The 21,422-nt window shown below is 42.2% G+C and overlaps 1 protein-coding gene across 1 annotated transcript in view; it reads right to left on the bottom strand.

Annotated features, from left to right (window-relative positions):
* Positions 1-794: 794 nt before the first annotated feature.
* Mbd2 (methyl-CpG binding domain protein 2) overlaps positions 795-21,422 on the bottom strand; it is a 58,241-nt gene continuing 37,613 nt past the window's right edge. Inside the window, exons 4-6 of the mRNA XM_059246097.1 lie at positions 7,334-7,424; positions 5,902-6,079; positions 795-936 (exon numbers count right to left, since the gene is read on the bottom strand). Of these exons, the coding sequence (XP_059102080.1) occupies positions 810-936; positions 5,902-6,079; positions 7,334-7,424 (396 nt within the window). The 3' untranslated portion in view covers positions 795-809. The remainder of the gene's footprint in view (positions 937-5,901; positions 6,080-7,333; positions 7,425-21,422) is intronic.

The following is a 21,422-nucleotide window of genomic DNA, read 5'->3' as shown; positions in this document are numbered from 1 at the left end:
AATCTCTCATCTTTTCTTTGAAGAAACCAACCTTCTCTCTGTTAACCCTTCTAACAAGCCACTTTCTACCCATGCTCCACTCGACTCAATTCTGCTGTCTTTCAGGACCAAGGTAAACGTTCCTTCCTCAGAACAGCTTTGCTGACCCTTCGCAACATGCTCTGCTCTGCTGTCTCTCCCTTGGAGATTCCGTTTCAGAGGGAACAAGTCATTGGCATAGGGGTGGCAGAAATTAAAACAGATCTTGCCAAAACACAAGACAGAGGCTGGGAAGCAAGATGACACATCAAAGCCCCAGAGTGGGAGTACTCAGCAAACAGAACACACACATAAATGGAGCCCACACTTGTATCTTAAGGTAAACTCACGTTAGACTTGTCAATGTTCTTCCTGTTCCATCTGTGTCGAATGTGCGGTTTGGAGAATCTACTAACGGGGAGGATTTTGCTTATCTTACTGCTATAATTCTAAGGAGGGCGTGGCATCCCTCAGAAGGCGAACCCAAGAGTCCGTTTCTCTTTCCTCTGCTTTCTCCCAGGACATCATAGACATTTTTTCTCCATTGATTAAAACGATATGAAGCAGGCCAAAGATGCCTTCTAGGTGTCTACTGTGGCAAGAAGGTCCTCACAGAATGAGGACAGATACAGTAACTTACCGGTCCTTAAGTCCAGAGGGAGGCATGGAAAGGACCAGGAGGGGAACAACGACATCACTGAGTACTGAGTACAAAAGGGGACACCAACACGAAAGCGAACACCTTCCCTCTGCCGCTCTCTGCGTCTGGCGTTTGCTTACCTGATCATATCTTAAGCGTCATCTCCACTGTCCATATCAATGTTTATCTCCTCCGTGTCAGCAGCCCGGGACAGGATGTCCGCCATCAGTGCTTCTTCCAATTTCTTGCGTACTTGTTGGACTCGCTCTTCCTGTTTCCTTTTCAAAATCAGAAGGAAATGAAACTGAAAATTTGGTAAGTAATAAAAATGAAACTACCCTGAGTGCCCGCCATCACTTAGAAAAGCACGCTTCCTTAGACTGCCCAAGTGCTGGTTCTATACACACAAACCAACACTGCAAATTCCACCAGGAAAAAAAAAATCGAAAGAACAGCTAGCTTCCCAAGGGTGGTTCTCTCTCATCTCAGGAGATTCTGGAGGAAGAGATGAACTTCAGCGGCCTTTTCCTCGACTTCACAGATTTCAAGGGTGTGAAGACTTGGAGCTGTCGACAACTTAAAAACGTAAAGCTATGAGGGGAGAGAACATGGGAAAGGAAGGGAGGACAACTCTAGGTGAAGCATCAAGGAGACATGCTAGAGGCACAGCAGGCTGGGCTCGCTGGGACATCCTATGGCTGAGTCAGGAGAACGCAGGCCTGGGAAGCCAGCTCCACAGGGAAGAGCCAGGACCACTGAAGACCATGACTGCGGACAGAGACCAAAGAGCATCTCTCCTCCTGAGATGAGCCTAGAAGGCCAAGACCATTATCATAAACTTCTCTAGCTTGGTGACTGCAAGGTGACCTCAAAAGTGACAATAGTTCCACATCATAAAGAAAGCCCTAAACTGGTGGTGGCGCACGCCTTTAATCCCAGCACTCAGGAGGCAGAGGCAGGAGGAGCTTTGTGAGTTCAAGGCCAACCTGGGCTACCAAGTGAGTTCCAGGAAAGGCGCAAAGCTACACAGAGAAACCCTGTCTCGAAAAACCAAAAAAAGAAGGCCCTCAACTATTAGATGACAAACAAAACCCAGGATAGAGGTGCTACTAGAGGGGTTGGGGATTAAACTCAGTGGTAGAGTGCTTGCCTAGCAAGTACAAGGCCCTGAGTTTGGTCCTCAGCTCCAGAAAAAATAAAAAGACGAAACAACCACAAAAGAGTCTACTAATATGTTCTGTAGCGCTATGGAGTCGGGACAGCGAGAGCAGCTCCCCGAGGAAGGAGGAACAGACATCCAGGAGCAAACAAGGAGGCCAGAGCAAGAAACAGCGGGAGCAAGGAAGAGGTGAGTGGGCTGGCTCCACACGTGTGAGAAGAGGAGGGATGGTCAGACCAGCAGAAGAGGTGCAGAAGCTACTGATGTCTCCTTCCGTAAGGCAGACAGAGGGCAGCAGTGCACACACCCGGATGGCGGACAGGAAAGGAACATGTCTGGAGGACCATCAGATCCCTGGGGGGTTAGCCAGCTGTGGAGTCCCCTTTGTTCTCAAACCCAGGGCTGAAGGACACCACATCCAAGGTAAGGAAGGTAACATGCACCTTTCAGTCATGAAATCGCTTTCCATTTCTTTATTAAGAGAATTGGCACAAAGGATTACTAAGAGCAGCCTTCCAGTTCCTGAGTGAAGTTTCCAACCGGGCAGGCAGGCAGGGGGAAGGCAGTATAGGGTCAAGCTGACCTTTAGAGTTTCTTCACATTAGATGAAACTGGAGTGCAACAGATGCTCGGGTGATGGAGCAGGGTCCAGAAGAAGACATTCGTTTATTTCTTACAGTTTGTCTCCTCTCTGGCCCAGTGACTGAAAACTTCTGCCAAGTGACATCTCAGTCACATTGGCAGTCTCCCCCCTAAAGACAGAGCAGGTGAGGCACAGACACCAGAATGACCCACCAAGGAAGGCAGGGGTGGGGCCCGCTGCATCTGTGAGAAGTCTCCTGAGCTCTAATGTATGTCACCAAGTTTCTTTGACTTTGAACATGATTTCCTGCCTTTATGCAGCAAACGTGCTTTCTGTAGGGGTAGGCAGATTCTATGATGCTCTCCAAGAGCCCCCCACAGCCCACGTATGTATACTGCTTGGGTAACTTTTCCCAGGAGGGTGGGTGACAATTGTGGATATGGTGAGATATCACTCTATAATCGATTATTAATCACAGACTCATTAATTAATCACAGGAAAGCTGAATCTAGGGAACCTAACCCAAGAAGAAGTGTCCTGAAAGAAAACTGTGTGGGCACACAGAGAAGCAAGCAGTGGAGAACCGCAGGGCACCTGTAAGGGTACAGAGCAGCCCTTGTTCAGCAGTCAACAACTGAACAGAGTCTCAGCCCTGCAGCACACGCTGAACTTCACGAAAGTGTCTGAACTTAAAAGACTCCCACGCTCCCGAAGGGAAGATGGTCCAGACCGCACTGACCTCGGTCTAGTGAGGCTGAGCAGAGCCCAGGCTGTCCAATCACAGAACTGTGAGCTTGTAAATGACGTAAGCTTTGATTCAAGAGAATGTTACTAAGTATCAGAAAACAATTACCCCATGACTAAAAATATTACCAGGGATGCTGAGGAGATACACTTAATGCTGAGATTTTTAGCCAGTGCTCAGGCAGAAAGCGCACACTCTGCAGCTAGAACAACAGAGAGGATTCGCAGGCCCCTGTGCACGAGTGAGATGTTCAGTTGGAAGCTTTGCAGAAGCAATGCTGGCTGCAGTTAGAGGAAGAGCAGCCGTTCTCCTTCGGAAGCTGTGCCAATTCAACAAGGAAAGCTGCTTAAGGATTCCTGCTACACCAGCTACGTCAAGTGATTGTCACACACGTAAGCCAAGCCCCGACGTGGTTTTAAGACCTCTGCTATAAAAAGTTCTAGTATTGAAGCCATCAGCATTCCCAGGACCCCAGTCCAAACCCTTAACAACTTGGTGAAAATCCTGTTCATGCTCGCTGTGTTTATACCAAGGAGGAAAAAAACCTTGTTTCCCACATAATTATCTTCCTCAAGGTCACATGATCCACAGAACAGCCTCATCTCTTGCTTTGATTTTTATATTTTGTTTTTTAAAATTCTTCAAAAATAAAGTTGATTGCAAATTTCAGGAAACCAAAGCACATGAATGCAACCTTGAACTGTTTTCTATCTTTTCAAGAGATTACTTTAAAGCCCAAGAATGGTTTTCCAATTATAAACCTAGCTAGACTCATACACTTAGGAACATTTCCATATCAATCTTTTATAAATTTAGATGGAAACAAACACAAACAGAAAACTATTTTAAATTGGATGATTCCAAACTGCCATCTGCTGGTTTTGTCTAGGAATGATAGTCCAGGAAAACTGATTTAAATTCAAATAGAAACAGTGAAAAACACATATATACTGCCATGTTTCTAAAAAAGAAAAAAAAAAAAACCCGCAATATACTGAGGCATTATTATCATCACTGCAAAGTTATGGTACCAAAGTTCAAAAGTCCCAGAAAGTAATTTCCATGTGATCTCACTATTCACAATATTACTTCTCTGAAATAATAGTTTGCTTATACTTTAGGGTGCTGCCAATCCAAACCAGATTTTCCTTTTTCTGTTGTTGTTAAACACCTGCTTTGTGGCCCAGCCTTAGAAAGAATGAAAGCTATTTACAGATGTAACTATATCTTCTTGTATTCCTGACTCTGTTTACCTCCTTGCTCTGTCTTGCTCATTTGCTTCCCATCTAGCTCTACTGTATGAGTATGTGTGTACATGTATGTGCATGTGCGGACGCTTGGGGGGGTGAGTGCATATTTATGTGTGTGTGCATGTATGGTGTGTGTCTCTGGAACAATTTAAATCTTTTCATGTAACAATAAAGCAGATATAAGTAAACCCCTACACTGAGCTTGAATGAAATAAATATACTCATGATAACAAAACTGAACTTTAAAATGCAGCTGAGCCTTACGGCAGCAAGGCTACCTACACCTCTCTAAAGAAAGGTTGGTTTGCAGACAAACCAATGCACAAAGAACCACAAAGCCATGGGGAACAAGGAAATGGTGGGGTTTGGGATTGGAATACATGCCTTGAATGCTAGAGTCCTGGGTTTCAATTTCAAGCACTCTAAGAGGCAACTCAAAACTAAAAAGAAACTGCATAAAAGGCCTGATGGATGAAAGGAGCTCATTAGAGCCGAACTCCAGAGGCACCAACTGTAAAACTGCTGCCCTGAGAACATGACTAATGTGCTGATGACATTCTTGTGATGGTCCCTCTGATACAAAGCCTATTTTCAGGAATATTTTCCTTACAAAGATCTTTATCACTTTCCGTTCATTTCAGAAAAGCTCTGTGTCTTAGTCTGGGTTCTATTGTTGTGATGAAACATCATGACCAAAAGCAACCTGAGGATAAAAGGGTTTATTTATGCACTTTTACGTCACAGTTCATCACTAAAGGAAGTCAGAGCAGGAACTCAACAGGGCAGGAACCTGGAGGCAGGAGCTGTTGCAGAGGCCACGGAGGGGTGCTGCTTACTGGCTTGCTTCCCATGGCTTGCTCAGCCTGCTTTCTTCTAGAACCCAGGACCTCCAGCCCACGGGTGGCACCGCCCACAGTGAGCTGAGCCCTCTCCCATCAGTCACTGCCCTACATGGTTGCCTATAGCTGATCTTAGCAAAGCATTTTCTAAATCGAGATTCCCTCCTTTCAGATGACTCTACCTTGTGTTAAGTTAGCATAAAGCTAGCCAACACACTCTGTAAAACCCAAACTATGATTTCTGATAGATTCATCACTTATAGATTGGGAATTTTTTTTTTAAATCTAAAAGGCAGGCTTGGAGACAAAAGAAATTTTTTTTTCTTTTCTTTTCTTTTTTTTTTTTTGAGGATTTACACACACACAGAGATATCTTGGGTATGGGACTTAAGGCTGGACACAGAATTCACTTCCACATCACATACACTTTATACACTTAGTGTAAGGGTAATAACATCCATGGCACATGAAGCAAAGTTGTAGGGCATCAAGCTGTTCATTTATGGTGTCATATCAAACCTCAAAAGACTTCAGATGTTGAACTTAGTTTTAAGTTTTGAATACAGGATGATCAACTGTACTAGCTGTGACACTGAATGTAAGGCTTTTATAAAAAATTATCTACGGGCAAAACCGAGGTGTGTAAAGTCATGTTAAAATGCCTTACCTAATGTCTTCATCTGTGACAATGAAAGCTTTGCAGAGGGGTTGAGATGTGTTAAGCCAGACAGCAGGGTTCTTTTCCACGGCCGCAGAGACTTGCCCTGTGATTGGTGCAGAGCTTGTGTGCAGGGCACTGGCCACGGCAGACAGAAGGGTCTCATCGTTACTACCCGGGCCGACTCCTGCAATGAGAACGCCACACTGCTGAAAGAGAAGCGCTCCTGGGCCAGTGGGCCTGCCCCTGCCTAAAACACCCAGTGTTCTCATGCTCACTTAGGATCACACAGGCAAACCTGAGCCGCGCCAAGCGACAAGGAACAATCCATACCCACTAATAGCTACTATGGACCAAAGGACCGACATCAAACAGTGACCTTCAAACAAAACTTCAACTTGAAAATACATTTCTTAAGGCCCTAAACTTTTGAAAAGTTATGTCCATTTTCTCAAAAAGGGCCAACTACTTAAATAATCTAAGATCCCTATAAGATCACCATGCTATGCTCAAGTATCCCTATTAACATAGCCTGGATCAATTTCTTCCTATAGCTTTTAATATCAATTTCCAGGAGTATCTCTATTCTTATCATCTTTATTCTGAAACTTCAGGGAATTTCAGTGCAAGCATGGCATATCCAAAACTTAATCATCTTTTTCAAATGACCAAAAAAAAAAATTTTAGATTCCTAGAATAAGTGCATACCCTCATGCTTGTACAGGGCTCTCGCCACAGCAAAATTTAAGTGACCTGATCAAAGTTCTGAACTTATTTAAAGCAATAATTTCTAAGAAAATACAAGTATGAGATAATGGCACAACTGTACACTTGGAAGATTTTTGAGAAATCTATGCTAAGTCAAGATTGAGGACTGAAATTATAGTCCTTGAAAAATAATGCAAAACCCTTGAATGAGGCATAACCCTATTGGCCACTGAGTCCCCTACCCCAGAATCACTAGGCAATATCATGGGCCAGAGTATGTACTCCTACTGTAACCCACACAGCAGAGATACAGGAGATCTTGGAGTTGTTCTGTTAGTGTAAGAAGATAAGAGAAAGAAAATGCTGGGGTGAGATGCTGCTACTTGGGAAGCAGGACACGTGGGAAACACTTGGTTCATCTGTAGTTAGTGCTAAAAGCAGCACACGGGTTAAAGGAGATGACAAGGCTGACCTGGAGCCAAACATTTCACACCGAAGAAAAAGAAACGCTAGGTGACATACAATACACCAGCAACCCTAGGACACGCTTGTCATGTATGTTTTCCCTCAGTTTATAACACAAGAGGCATGCCATCCAGCAAAGCACATGGTCCCCCAAAGCAAAGGCCTGCTGCTACAAGTCAGCTGTAGATTGATGCACAGTACCTAATTACAGTGACTGGCACACAGTAAGTACTTAATAAATATTTATTCAACTAAACTTAAATAGTACCTTGAAGGCCTTTGGGTAGCTCCATGGTTTTTATAATTTGTTCTGTTACATCCGATGCACTAAGTCCTTGCAGCCTCTTCTCCCAGAAAAGCTGTAAGGCAAAAATACCAGTTAGTAGACATATTCCCTGCTGCTGAGCAATGCAATGTAAGTCATTTCTGTAGTTTCCTATGGTTTTCTGATTTTTTTTTCCTTTCAGCAAGCTAAATGAAACCCCAAACAAGAATTTTTCAACACATCCTAACTCCTTCAGATGAATTTACTCAAAAAGTGCTGTTCTGATTCTGCGAACTCAATTGCTACAATATTACAGGCTGTTGTGGGTTATAAAGCTATATAAAATTGCTAATAAGGTATCCTCAAAATAATGTAATAATTTGAATTTTTAAAAATTCATTTAGCACAAAATGCCAGTGTTAAAATTTATCAGAGAAAAAAAACAATAATATCCAATATCTTTGTGGAAACATGATTTTTTTAAGACATTTATATGGTTAGCCTTTCAGTACAATTTAGGGGAGTAAATACTATACTTATTATTGATAGAAATTTTTGCAAAACATCTTCATACCAGTCATGAATCGTTTTCTCCCTGTTACACAGGTCCCTGGGTCACTCAACCACCCAGTGGCCCCAGATTACTGTTCTGGTGTTAGTGAGCACTAAAGGCTCTCCCTGCCCCAGGGAGCTACTGGGGTAGACAATATCTTTTCAAACACAACAGCATAGTTTTACTCTATAGACTGTTCGGATTTTACTCTTATGTCTCACTGAATGTGTCCATCCATGCAGCATGTTCTGAGTTCCTAACACACACTATGCATGTCTTGTGGATGCATAATCAACAATGGTCCTTATCCTGCTTCTTTTTAAACCCCCATCATATTTACTGCAGACATGGGAAAAAACAAGGAATTCTATAGGACTCTCTTCCTTCCTTGGCCATGTTTTACTTCTTCAAACGCTTTAATTCCATTTTACAGATACGGAAGCAATGGCTATGACACAAGATTACTGTGGAGAGTAAGTAAGGTAATATGCGTCAAGTACCTATCATACAGCAATCATAAAACTTACTATATTTACTTTGAGCAAGATCTGGCTACTTTGGGGGCCTTGGGGAGCTTAATATGTAAAGTCATCAGATAAGCACCCATCAGACAAATGAGAAGATATGGTAATATAAATCTCATTACGGCAGAATAATATTATGTTGTGTTTATAATAACCTCAAAACGGGCACCAAGAGTAACCTCCAACAAAGTGCCTTACAGACCTTTTGTATAGTTATATAGTTACGGGTCTTACATCTTTCTACAAGTAATATTCTCAGTAGAAATAGAAAATGTAGCCAATTAAGCAGTCAGTCAATACTAGGAAGATGGAAGTATATTAATCAGAGTTCAGTGAAAGTATGATGATTATCATAACCGTCCCGAGAAATCCTTTCTGCATTCTATTTACTCCTTGGTATGAAAATGTTATCTTTGTTTGGAATACCACAGCTATTATTTTAAATAATTAAAGGAAATAAAATCCAGTTAATTTCTCATTAATATATGCAGAATTTAGAGCTGGGAAGACAACTGTCAGTAAAGTGTTTGTCTTGCAATAATGAGGACCTGAGTCCCATCTCCAGAATCCAAGTGAAAATTCCAAGCATGGTGGCACAGGACTGTAATCCCAGCACTGGAGAAGGAGAGGCAGATCCCTGGGGCTTGCTGTCAAGCCAGCCAGCTCAGCCCGATTGGTGAGACAGGCCATTAAGAGAATCTGTCTCAAAGGGGGGGGATGGCATTCATGAGGTTAACAGCGGAGGTTGTCCCCTGGCGCACACATACACATGTATAAACACACACATAAAAATACATGTGTAGATCCCAAAGATATGTACGTGTATGTTACATACGTATGTACATACACACAGTTATCCTACTATTTTGCCAGTTCATATTCACTGGTCAACTCACTACAGAAAACTGCCTATGTACTAGACATGTGCAAACTTTTTGAAATTATTCTCTAAACACTAAAATATAATAACAATTTACTCAGCATTCACATCACATTAGCTGTTAGAAGTAACTTAGGTACAAGCTAAAGGATAGAGGAAATGTGCAAGGCTAATGTGCTGGCATTACACCATCTTACATGGTATAACACGGCCATGGACACAGAAGACTTGAGCAGCTTATGGACCTGGATGTCAGTAGATGGTCCTAGAACCAATCTCATGAGGAAGAAATGCCTCGACAACTTAATTTGTAAAAATAAAACAAGAGTACCAAAAAATAAAAGTATGGAAATTATGAGTGGTTATGATTGTCAATATTTTATACCTAAAATTCTAGTTCCAGATACCAAAAGATAATTTTGAACTTACTACATTTTATTTTGAACTTTTTATCAATCAGAGGGAAAATTATACAAAAAGTCAGAAGAAAATCAAGAAAAATATTGGATTAAAACATGGGTACATGGCTCTTGTTTTTACCAAGTTATAATACTGCTGAAGGCAGCTCCCCAAACTCTGTGATCTATTTTCACTATCCTCAGTCAGTTTATAACTCACACTCCTTGGGGAGAGTAAGGAGGGAAAAGTCTTCTTTTGCCTCAGTCAACCTTCCTAATGCTGCAACCCTCTAATACAGTTCAACAAGTTGTGGTGACCTCCAACCATAAAATTATTTTTGTTGGTACTTAATAACTGTAATTTTGCTACTGTTATTAATCATAATACAAATATCTGCTATGCAGGACATCTGATATGCAGCACACAATATGTGACCACAAAGGGGTCACAACCCACAGGTTGAGAACAGCTGGCCTAAATGTTTCTCAAGGTCTTCATGAAGTTCAGATGTTTACTAGGATTAGACAATGTTCATCTGGAGTTTTCCTCAGTCAATCTCTGTTCAACAATAGCAATATTGACATTGCAGGTCCTTCCAAATCTGTAAGGTGGCCTAGTTTCCTTTCTGGGCTGTGATAAAATACCCTGACAAAAGCAACTTGAAGAGAGAGATGATTTATTTAGCCTACAATTCCAAGTTACTGTCCTTCATGTCAGGGAGAGTCAAGGCAGAAACTTGAAGCATTAGTCACACCCACAATGAAGAACACAGAGAGAATGACTGCATGCCTACCTCTAGGATTTAGCCTCCTTTCTCCACTCTTACTGTATTTCAGAACCCTGAATCCAAAGGAATAGTACTGCTGACAGAGAGCTACATCACACATCAATGCACATAATCAAGGCAATCTTCCATAGATATGTACACAAAAATGATCTAGACAACTGGACTTAGATAACTCTTGGAGACTCTCTTCCCCAGTGATCCTGGACTGTTTCAAGTTAACAAAACTATTAGAGGAGTCCCCATTTTACCATGGCTACCTAGACTCTCTCGGTATATTTTGTAAACACTACCATTGTCATCAATTCTAACATGAAAATCTGATTTTACCTGCCTAATTCAATGATTTTCTCAACTTAGTCTTGCTGCTTGCTCTGACACCAAATGATCAATAAATATAATACTTAAGAGAAACATTGATTTAATAATTGAATCAAGTCACAAAATCAACGCACTATCACCTTCAACCTTCAGCTATTAAGTACCTTTCTAATCTTTACCAACGAAATCGCTGAGTGCCTCTAAGATCTTCTTGTCATACTCCAGAATACTAAAAAAAATCAGACAGCTCCCAAGTGAACATCACTTTCTATTGCCCATGGTCTCAGCAATGGCCTTTCAAATAAACCACCTGACTGTGGCAAAAATATCGGATGGGATTAAACATCACTTGTAAGCACTAAGCACCGAAAAGGTCAGCAATGGGCCATGCTGAAGAAGCATCCTGGTCACTACAAGGCCCCTGCCTCACTGAGCCTTCTTCTCTCAGGTCTTGACTTAACACGGATATTAGGGCATTAGTTGGGCACAGCTGCCTGCACTTTATCTACCCTGGCTTCCCAAAGGGACAAACAGGATGGTGTGTCACAAAAGCCATTTCTTTCATGAGACCAGCCACCAAATATGTTTACTGAAAGTAAAACTAATCCCAAACACAACTGTAACATCTTTGCTTTTGAACTGCTAAAGTTTCACTTGGGCTTTGAGGGCTGTATTAGCTTGTCTTTAGAAGAGCATCATGAAGATGAGGAAGAAACAGGAATCAAAACTACACACAATTCTGGAGCTCCAGAAACTGAGCTGCTAAAACGTTTATCATTATACCCATCCACCACCCTGAGAGCATTAACTCATACTCTGAACAGATTTACACTCTTTGAGAAAGTCAGATTTATGAGAAGCCGGTAAGTCATGACTGGATGAGTACTGTTGGCATGAGCATGGCCATGTCAAAACCTCAGATCCGTAAGAATGCCAAGGCCTTCCCTAGGGCAGGCTCGGGGAATGTCAAGGCCTTCCCCAGGGCAGGCTTGGGGAATGGAAAGGCCTTCCACTGGTCCTGGTACCAGTGTTGACAGTGTGTGCAGAAAGTATCAACCAGGGCTTCATCCTCTGAGATGACTGCAGCCTGAGACTGCTTCCCTACAGAGACCTCCCCACTACCAAGATTAACTCACCCATCTCCTCACTCAGATGAATATGATAAACACACTGAATTTCTGGCGGCTGGTAGGCTCCATACACTCCATCAGAGCATACCAACCCCCATCCCAGCTTTCCCATAAGTGTGTCTATTACGTCTTCATTCCTGGTTGCCGTCAGGTCAATCCCAAAGCTGTGCAGGCTGCAGCACAGAAAGGGGTGGTTCACAGGGAAAGGATATCAGAGAATCAATCCCAGCTCAGTAAGTATTCTTTGAGCATCCATCCAATGCACAGTATTTGGTAGGTACTGGGTGTTCATGTACTGGCTAAGGAGCTCTGTTTAGTGAAAATAAACAAAGCCAGGGAGACCACTGCGACTGTAATAATGGCAACACAACATTAATCTCATCATTAGAGAATGGGGGAAATGTACAGGCATGTTCTACAGGCAAACAGAAATGAAAAGCAATGCCTACCCAAAGAAGTAGCTTAAGCAGTAACCATCATTCCTTAGTTGTTTTACACAGAGCAGCCAAAGCAGGTTATTTTAAATGTATATCCCACAGCCTGACTCTCAGAAACTCTGCTCTACAGGGCTGGGTTTCAGCAGTTAATTGTTGGTTTTGGTATTGTTGTGGTTGTTTTCCTAAGAATCTTAGGTGATTCTGATGTGAGCAGAAGAAGCCTAGTTTATGTTGTGGTGAGAGAATGGCAGCATCCACAGAGGGGTGGTGTACTGTCAACACCACAACTGCACCAACTATGCCTGAGGATAGAAAGCTCGAATCAGCCTCTTCACCCCAGAGTCTAGAGGACAACAGTAGTCTCCTCCCATTTGATTTCACTGTAGGAAGATGTGTTAAAGTAGTCAAACATTTACTGACTGTTTAGGTATAAAGAAAGGGCTCGCCCAAAGTTTAGCTGTGCAGCACAGCTACACTCAGTCACAGGACCTCAGGGGCACAAGGGCAACAGCGACAGGTGACAACCACCATTTAGAGACCCAGAAGTCCAGCCCTCTGGTAAATGCATTATTACAGGAATTTAGTCACCTTTTGCTGCACCGTTTATAGATAAGAACCTGAGGCTTCTCGGGCCTGGACAAGGAGTATGCAATTCATCTAGAACTACACCCAGGTCAGGAAATCTAAGTAGACCTGCTCCAGACAAGAGCAGGAAGAGCACTCAGTGTCTGCCCTCCACTGGACCACACAGCCTTGGATTCCTCAATGTGACTTCCAAGATGGATGACAGATTTATACCTGTTAAGAAAGCTAAAATGAGTTAGTCTGAAACCACTTCAAGTTCAGGATCCACTTAAGGAACCTCCAGGCAAACACTCTGCAAGTCATGTCTGATGTCTGCCTTCTCTTTATGCAGAATAAAGAGGCCGGGTGAGTAAGGCTTTTAGCTAAAACTTGTGGAGAGTCTTAGGGAGACAGCAAACTGTTCTTGGACTAGGTCACATGATTTTTAAAGTATATGTATAGTCTCTGCAAAGAAACTTTCTTAGGCCCATCTATAAATGCCAATCATCTAAATCAACAAAATTTTCAGAGGATGGAGATTTCAAAATAAGACTCTCCCTCTAAGAAAACATTTCCAGGAACATGATGCTGATAATATATATGAGTAAGTATTTCATACAGCAAGTGGGAAGAAAGGGTGTCTCACTACGAACATGTAGCTGAGAGTTTCCAATTTTATTTTGTAGGAATACTGTTCTAGATTACCTATACCAACACCTATTTCTCATAACCATGGCAGAAGGAATCTGTACCAAACATATCATCACTATTTATATCTATAAGTATATACAATTTGGAAAGTATCAGTGTTTATCTATTTAGTGTTAAAAAATTCACTTGGGCTGGGCGGTGGTGGCGCACGCCTTTAATCCCAGCACTCGGAAGGCAGAGCCTGGCGGATCTCTGTGAGTTCGAGGCCAGCCTGGTCTACAAAGCGAGTTCCAGAAAAGGCACAAAGCTACACAGAGAAACCCTGTCTCAAAAGAAAAAAAAAATTCACTTGGCATAAAAATGCCTTCCATAGTTACTCAGGACCTCATCTTGACAGTCAACTTGGGAAGATACAAATATCTAACTTTGAATGGCAGAGTGAGGAGAAGCGGGCCTTAGACTCAGACCAACCTATAGTCTAAGCCTTGGTTTGTCAATTACTTCATAAATTAAGCAGCTATCCCGCTATAAGTATCTGTTTCCTTCCCTATGAAATGTAACAATAAAAACAACCTCAAATGGTTATAGCAACTGAATGCAATTTTCTAAACACCTGAACAAATCCAAGACAGAAACTACCAGTTGACCAGTATGCCTGATAGCAAAAATTAACTAGTATGCCTGGATCAAAAATTAAGTTTGTCATTTTAATAAAAATTAGAAGGTAGAAAGAAACAAGACAAAAATCAGTTTTGAAGGGCACTGAAAATTGAGACTGAGCACATTCATAAGAATCTGTCCTTCTCTTCCAATAGTTCTACTGGGGACTTCTTGATACTTCAAGCATCTTTAAATTCTTCTTCCCTTCCCTCTCAGTCAAGCTGACTGCCTCCCAACTAGGCTCAGTGTTGGTGGGAATACTTGGGAAGCAGTATCCACTACCTAATTTGCAAGGCTACTGGGAAATGAAAACATGGAGCCCCTTATTTAAAAAGGACTAAGAATTCCAAAGCACTAAGAGCACAACCTCAAACCAGGCACAGGGCTCTTCCTTCTAATAAGGAGCTCTTCCAAACACATGGCCTCTGCAGCTGCACACAAAGCTTGGTAGTTAATGGTACAGGGCAGCAGTGGATAGAACGGGAAGAGAAAGCGTGAATCTGTGCTGGGCAGCAGCACTTCGGGACACGCTGCAACATAATTTCAGCCTGCAAAATTTCCAAAAAGACAACAGAAAATCATTCTGTTTGGACCTACACAGCAAAAGCTCCCCATCCCCAATTTCTGTTAAAATGACCCATGGAGTTTTCCTCCCTGTAGTGCCACAATGGAAGGACAGTGAAAGGGGCCATTGCCATGGCTCTGCACAGCGGAGCCATGTGAGTAGGAAGGGGAAAGCCTAGGGTACATGAGTTGGGCAAAGACATTTGGGGGCTGCTGGAAATGGGACGGTGCCATAGGTCCCAAAGCGTACAGACCAGCCACGCTGCTAAAGCTCCACGGTAACTGTCTGAGCAGTTGGGAAGCCCTGCTTTAGACACTTGTGGCTGAGGATGGCTTTGCTTTGCAAACTTCTTGATTATTGCAGCACAGGCAGTGAAAGTTACTGTGACCTTCTAAGACTCACCTAGCAGTCTATCAGTTGTCTGGACAAACTGAAGCCTCCAGGAGCTCAAGAGCCTGTTCTACCTCAAGTCCAGCGGCATAGGCAGCTTTTAGTTAAGAGAACTCCAAACTGTAATTTCTTGTTATTTTTAGTCTGTCTATTTCTACACTGTAGTGATGGTAAACTCTCAGAGAAACCTCAGGAGAGCTGAGCTTGTGTCCAGAATGGCAGGCAGGAGAGAAACAGGGAGCAGACAGTTCCTGTGCTGAAGTCATCAACAAGTTTGAAAAGTGAGGCCCTCCCTAGCCACAAGCATCTAAAGCAGGGTTTCCCAGTCCAGCTTTCTGACAATTCCAGTGCATTGTTAGCAGCCTCTGGATGCCTGGGACACCATCCCATTTCCAACAACCCAAAAACTGTCAGAACCTTGCCAGGCACCCCAGGGTGTCAGAGAGGAAGAGGGGGAAACAAACTGGTTTAGGATGGAAAGTTCCAGTGCAGAGAGAGGACAGAAAGGCAGGGCATTTACACTAGGGGACCCAGACCTCAGAACAGACAGCTAGAGCAGCATATGCCCTCTACTCGGATGGGATCCCTGCTCCATCTCACCCTTTCTGGATCTGTCAGACCCACCTAAGCACCAGGGCCAGCTACACCTTTGTGTACTGCCTGATAAAAAGGCAATGATCGGGGAGTCAGTCAGCGTTGAGTGAGATGACACAGGACGACAGTGACCAGGGAGTCAGTCCGCATGAGTGAGATGACACAGGACGACAGTGACCAGGGAGTCAGTCCGCGTGAGTGAGATGACACAGGACGACAGTGACCAGGGGGTCAGTCCGAGTGAGTGAGATGACACAGAACCACAGTGATCAGGGGATCAGTCCGCGTGAGTGAGATGACACAGAACCACAGTGACCAGGGGGTCAGTCCGCGTGAGTGAGATGACACAGGACGACAGTGATCAGGGAGTCAGTCCGCATGAGTGAGATGACACAGAACCACAGTGATCAGGGGGTCAGTCTGCGTGAGTGAGATGACACAGAACCACAGTGATCAGGGGGTCAGTCCGCGTGAGTGAGATGACACAGGACGACAGTGATCAGGGAGTCAGTCCGCATGAGTGAGATGACACAGAACCACAGTGATCAGGGGGTCAGTCTGCGTGAGTGAGATGACACAGAACCACAGTGATCAGGGGGTCAGTCCGCGTGAGTGAGATGACACAGGACGACAGTGATCAGGGGGTCAGTCAGCGTGAGTGAGATAACACAGAACCACAGTGGTCAGGGAGTCAGTCCGCGTGAGTGAGATGACAGAACTACAGTGGTCAGGGAGTCAGTCCGCGTGAGTGAGATGACACAGGACCACAGTGACAAGCAAACTCAATGGTGTTTCTGGTGGACTTCTCGTTTTATTTTGCTTTGTTTTGGCAGTTTTTGTCTTATTGGTCTTTTGCTCATTTGTTTGGATTTCTTTTTCATGTTTCTTGTGGATTTTTTTGTGTTTGTTTTTGTTTCCTGGTTTGTTTGTTTGTTTGTTTGTTTGGAAAGAGAGAGAGGAAGAGCATAATGTTAGGTTGGTGGGGAGGTGGGGAGGGTCTGAGGGGAGTTTGAGGAGGGGAAGATATGATCAAAATATATTGTATGAAAAAAATTAATAAAAATATTTTAAAAAGTTGAAATTCAGTCAATTTCTGACAACATACATGGCTACAAACAGCAATTATTAATTATTAATAATTCAAACACACTGGATTAAGTCATGCTCTGTGGAATATTCTGTGATACTAGAACCATTCTAAGTTTGTTTATTTTGGAAGATGTGGAGTTCCAAATGTCTGAAACATTTAAAGACAAGACACATGCATCAGAATGTAAACACATGCACAGATTTTAGAAGGAGCTCTCATATCCACAGCACCACAGAACATGCTAGCGCAGCAATCTGACGCAGACTCTTGTGGAAGGCGAGACTCCTACTAAAGTGACTTCTGATGTTCAAATACAGACACAGTAATAGAGCAAAACCGACAAGCTGGTCTTGAACATGCTGCTTTATGTGAATCCTGTGTGCAGCTATCAGTAGCCTCAGATCTAGCTAAAAACCCATAGCAAACACACCTCCTCACACCCAGCAATGCAGAAGAGGAAAATGTATCTTGACTCATAAATCATCTTGAAATGCATTTCCCCTTTTGCAATACAGCCTCCATTGGAATAAAAATTAACTGAACACTGGGAAATGTGCTCAAGTTCAGGAGTGAAACTAAGCAAAAGTCTTCTAAAACTATCTCGAAACTCTACCTCTTTCTGTTTATTTTCAACACCATAAGCTACAAAGTAGCACCTGAACCGAGTGGCCATGAGACTTGATCCCACCGCTGACTAGAAGAACCAGGCACTGAGCCTCTGCCAAGTCCTCCGCCCACCTATCAGAGAAACCAGTGCCCTGCTGCCTTGCTGAGCCTGCTCCACGCTCAGGCTCCTGTGTATCTCTTCTGCCTCCTCCTGGGCTGCCCTACCCACTTCCCACATTTGCTATCATTTCCCTTCCTCTCCTTGGGTTTCTTCCTTTAAAAGTACAAGTTCATTTGAACTCTGCCCACCTAAAACACGTCCTTGTTCATGCTGCATCTCTCTCAAACCACCTCTTTACTCCCAGAAGAGAAGGCCGTCTGACTTCCTGACCTGCCATTCTTTCTTTTCCTTCTAACTAACTACCAGACTCCACCTCAACCTATCATATTAGCAATGACTTTGCTTACAGTCACAGCACCTTCTAATTCCAAATCCAATTCTTGTCTCAAGATCCCTCTGCCCAACTCCACTGTCACCTGTACTTGCAGTCAGGGGACTTAGGAAGGTCTGTCTGCCTTTAGGATGGTTCTCTGTCTGCTCCAGTATTTTCTATTACTGTTAAGCAGCATATTAAAACACCTAATACTCAGTACCAAAGAGAAAAGGACAAATCCATAGGAAATGATATAACTTTCAAAGTATGGAAGGAGAAAAGTGAGAATACTTTATCCAACAGAAACAAGTTCCCTTAAAATCTCACTTTTTAATAGTTTTAACCTGCAATCTTCAACTTGGTCAAGAATGTGACAGTACCACATAGTTGCTCACATGGCAACATGCAACACAGCACAGAAGTCAGAGCACAGCTGGCATGCAACTATCCATGGGTTACTGTCAATCAAAGGAAGGCGGGATGATAGGAAGAGGGCTAGTTTGACAGCTAAATGTCTTAATCCTGACCCAGCACTAAACACATGTTTTAGCTTAGGGAAATTCTCTCTTAGATGTATTTTCACTAGAAGACTACAAACACTAATAATGGTCACTTCTATCACAGGTTAGCAAAACATTAAAAAACTATGAGGAAGTTCTTTGATAACATAAATTTTTAGCAAATTGCTCAGAATTTTTTTATAATGTTAGCCTTACAAAAATTCAATGAATTCATATTCATTTCATAAGGTATTTACTGGATCTAATCAGAGAATTAAGGATCTTGGGACTAGGAATGATGCTCAGTGGTAGAGTACTCTCCAGGACTGTAAATGTAGTTCAATGGCAGAATGCTTCCCTTGAATTTACAAAGCTCTGGGTTTGGCCCCAAATTCCATCCAACAAAATAAAGGAGGGAGAAAAAAAAGAAATAAAAATATCTTGTCACATACTTATAGACTAAAGCAAAACCCAGAAAATGTGCACTTTACATCCACCAACTTGTGAAAAGTTAAATACATAAGACACTAGGTTACAATTATATAGGCAAATGATGTTTCTGCCTAAAAGGAATTCACTGTCCAATGTTTAAACTGCTCTATTTAAGATCAGTTCCATTTAACATCTGAGCTGTCTGGTTATGGCCAGATAAGATAACTTAAATACCATGACGTGCAGAGATTAAAGGACAAACATAAACCACTCTATATTTTCTCATGGTGTCCTGTGAAGACAGGACTAGATGAGAAACAAGGTAAAGCTTGATTCATGTGGCTGCAAAAGCATAATGTGATCTCATGTTAAGGCTAAATAAATACCAACAGTTCGGTCTAAAAAAGATCAAGGAACAAACATAAAGGGACATGCAGGGTTGATGAGGATGAAGGAAGAGTAACTACCTGCTACAGTGGTTTCTCTAAATACTGCTATTACTCCTCTCTAATCTACACACAGCACAATATAGTCACCAAATGTCTGAAGGACTAACATCATCCTAAGATGTCTATGAAATGAGACCACCATCCACAGTGCTGACATTTCTCCGATGCTACTCCCACTGGGTTTAATCCATAACACAGGAGGAAAGAAAAGAAAGGCAGAAGGAAGAAAGATATGTAAGGACTGTCTTGAACCAGAATAGCAAACCTCCAAAACTTGCACTACCATCTATCAAGAGGTTTTGTGAAGCTGGTAATTACAGTACTGCAGCATCAGGAAGGAACAGACAAAGCAGCACAATAGAGCAGATAGCCCCAAAATAGATCCATCTGTACAAACAGATCAAAAGAACAGAACAAAGGAATCCATGGGGCTGGGGAGATAGCTCAGTCAGTAAAGCGCTTGCCTGGTAAGCACAAAGACCTGATTTAGAGCCACACGAAAAAATGCTAGGCATGATGAATACAGAAGGAAGTCCAAATCTGCCTTTCATCTACGTAAGCATTTCATCAATGACAAAGCAGTGCAATGGAAAAATATTTTTTTAAAGAGATAGTGCTGTATCAGTTGGATGTCCTTATGTGAGAGGTAAATCCACCTTCCATCAAAGGTCAACTCTTGGTGGTGTAGATCTAAACGTACAGCAAGCTTTCAGAAGATAACCCAAAGGATTACGTTGATAACCTTCAAGTAAGCCAACAGGTAAGAAGAAAAAGAAGTGGTTGAGATTTAACAAATACACTGTGTAACTGCTACCAGGTCAAAAGATAGGGAGGGTATCATAGGCACACAGGTCTCTGTTCAAGTCTCAGCCACCTCCCAACTTCCTTAAAGCTATGAGCACATATTTCTCAAAAGACAATCTTAAAAGAGTGAAAAGGTCATCTACAAACTTGAAGCAAATATTAGGATTTATATCCAAACATACATAAAGAATTCTTTTAATCAATGAGAAAAAAAAACATCCATTATAATAATGAATAAAAACTTGCAGAGGTGTCAATGAGATGGTTCAGTGGGTAAAAGAACTTGCTGCCAAGCCAATAATGGCCTTAGTTCAATTCTTAAACCTACACAATGGAAATAGAGATCTGACTCTGGCAAACTGTCCTTTGACCCCCACAGCTAGCTATGGCATGATACTCACACAAAGAATAAAGTAATAAACAAATTCGAAGCCTTGAAGCGGTACTATATCAGAAGGGATTATCCACATGGCCAAATCACAAAACTGGTTATTAGGGCCACTACTTACTAAGAAAATGCACGTACATTAGTACCACTGAGTACACACTGAAATGTTTACAATTCCAAGGACTAACAACACTGAGTGTCAACAAGGACTTGATGTGAACTTCACATTTTTGATGGACATGTGGGTATGGACAACCACTGAGAAAACCGTTCAGTGTCATCTTCTACAGCTGAACATATACTCTATGACCCAGTAGCTATTCTGGGTCTAACCCCAAAATTAAAAACCATACTAGAGCATTCATTTGAAACAAAGTAAGAGTCACCAGTTTAAAAAAAGGAAAAAGACAGAATCTAAGATGAACAAACAAAAACAAGCCAATACGGAAAAAAAATAGCATCAAACAAATGAAAGCATCCTTATAATTAATATGCTAACCAAGTTAGGAGTGAAGATTCTATCCATGGAAAAAGAAGAGCAAATAATCGTAACAACAAAAAGGCCACTCAAAATCAAAAACATGATCATCAAAATATAAGCTATGAAGAGTTAGAAATTAAAAGTCAAGAGAATAGTTCACAAAATAAAGGAACAACAAAATGAAGAATATACAAGCAAAATCATAGGCAAATTACAGGTAAATTCTAAGAAGCCAACTTACACATAGAAAGATAAAAACATGAGGGATTTAAGAGAGAAGGAAATTCTGAAAAAAAAGATTAAAGAAATGTTCCCCAACAAAGGGCAGGAATCACCTATGTCTCCTACGCAGACCCAGATCAAATGAAAAGACCTGAGAAACACACAGGGATTTCTTCTTTGTTTTGCTTTTGAGATAGGGAGTCTTTTTACACAGCCCAAACTGGCCTTAGATTC

This window comes from Peromyscus eremicus, chromosome 19 (genome assembly GCF_949786415.1).
Source record: "Peromyscus eremicus chromosome 19, PerEre_H2_v1, whole genome shotgun sequence".
Classification (NCBI taxonomy): domain Eukaryota; kingdom Metazoa; phylum Chordata; class Mammalia; order Rodentia; family Cricetidae; genus Peromyscus; species Peromyscus eremicus.
The sequence above is the reverse complement of the archived record's forward strand: the minus strand, read 5'-3'. Positions and strand labels throughout refer to the sequence as shown.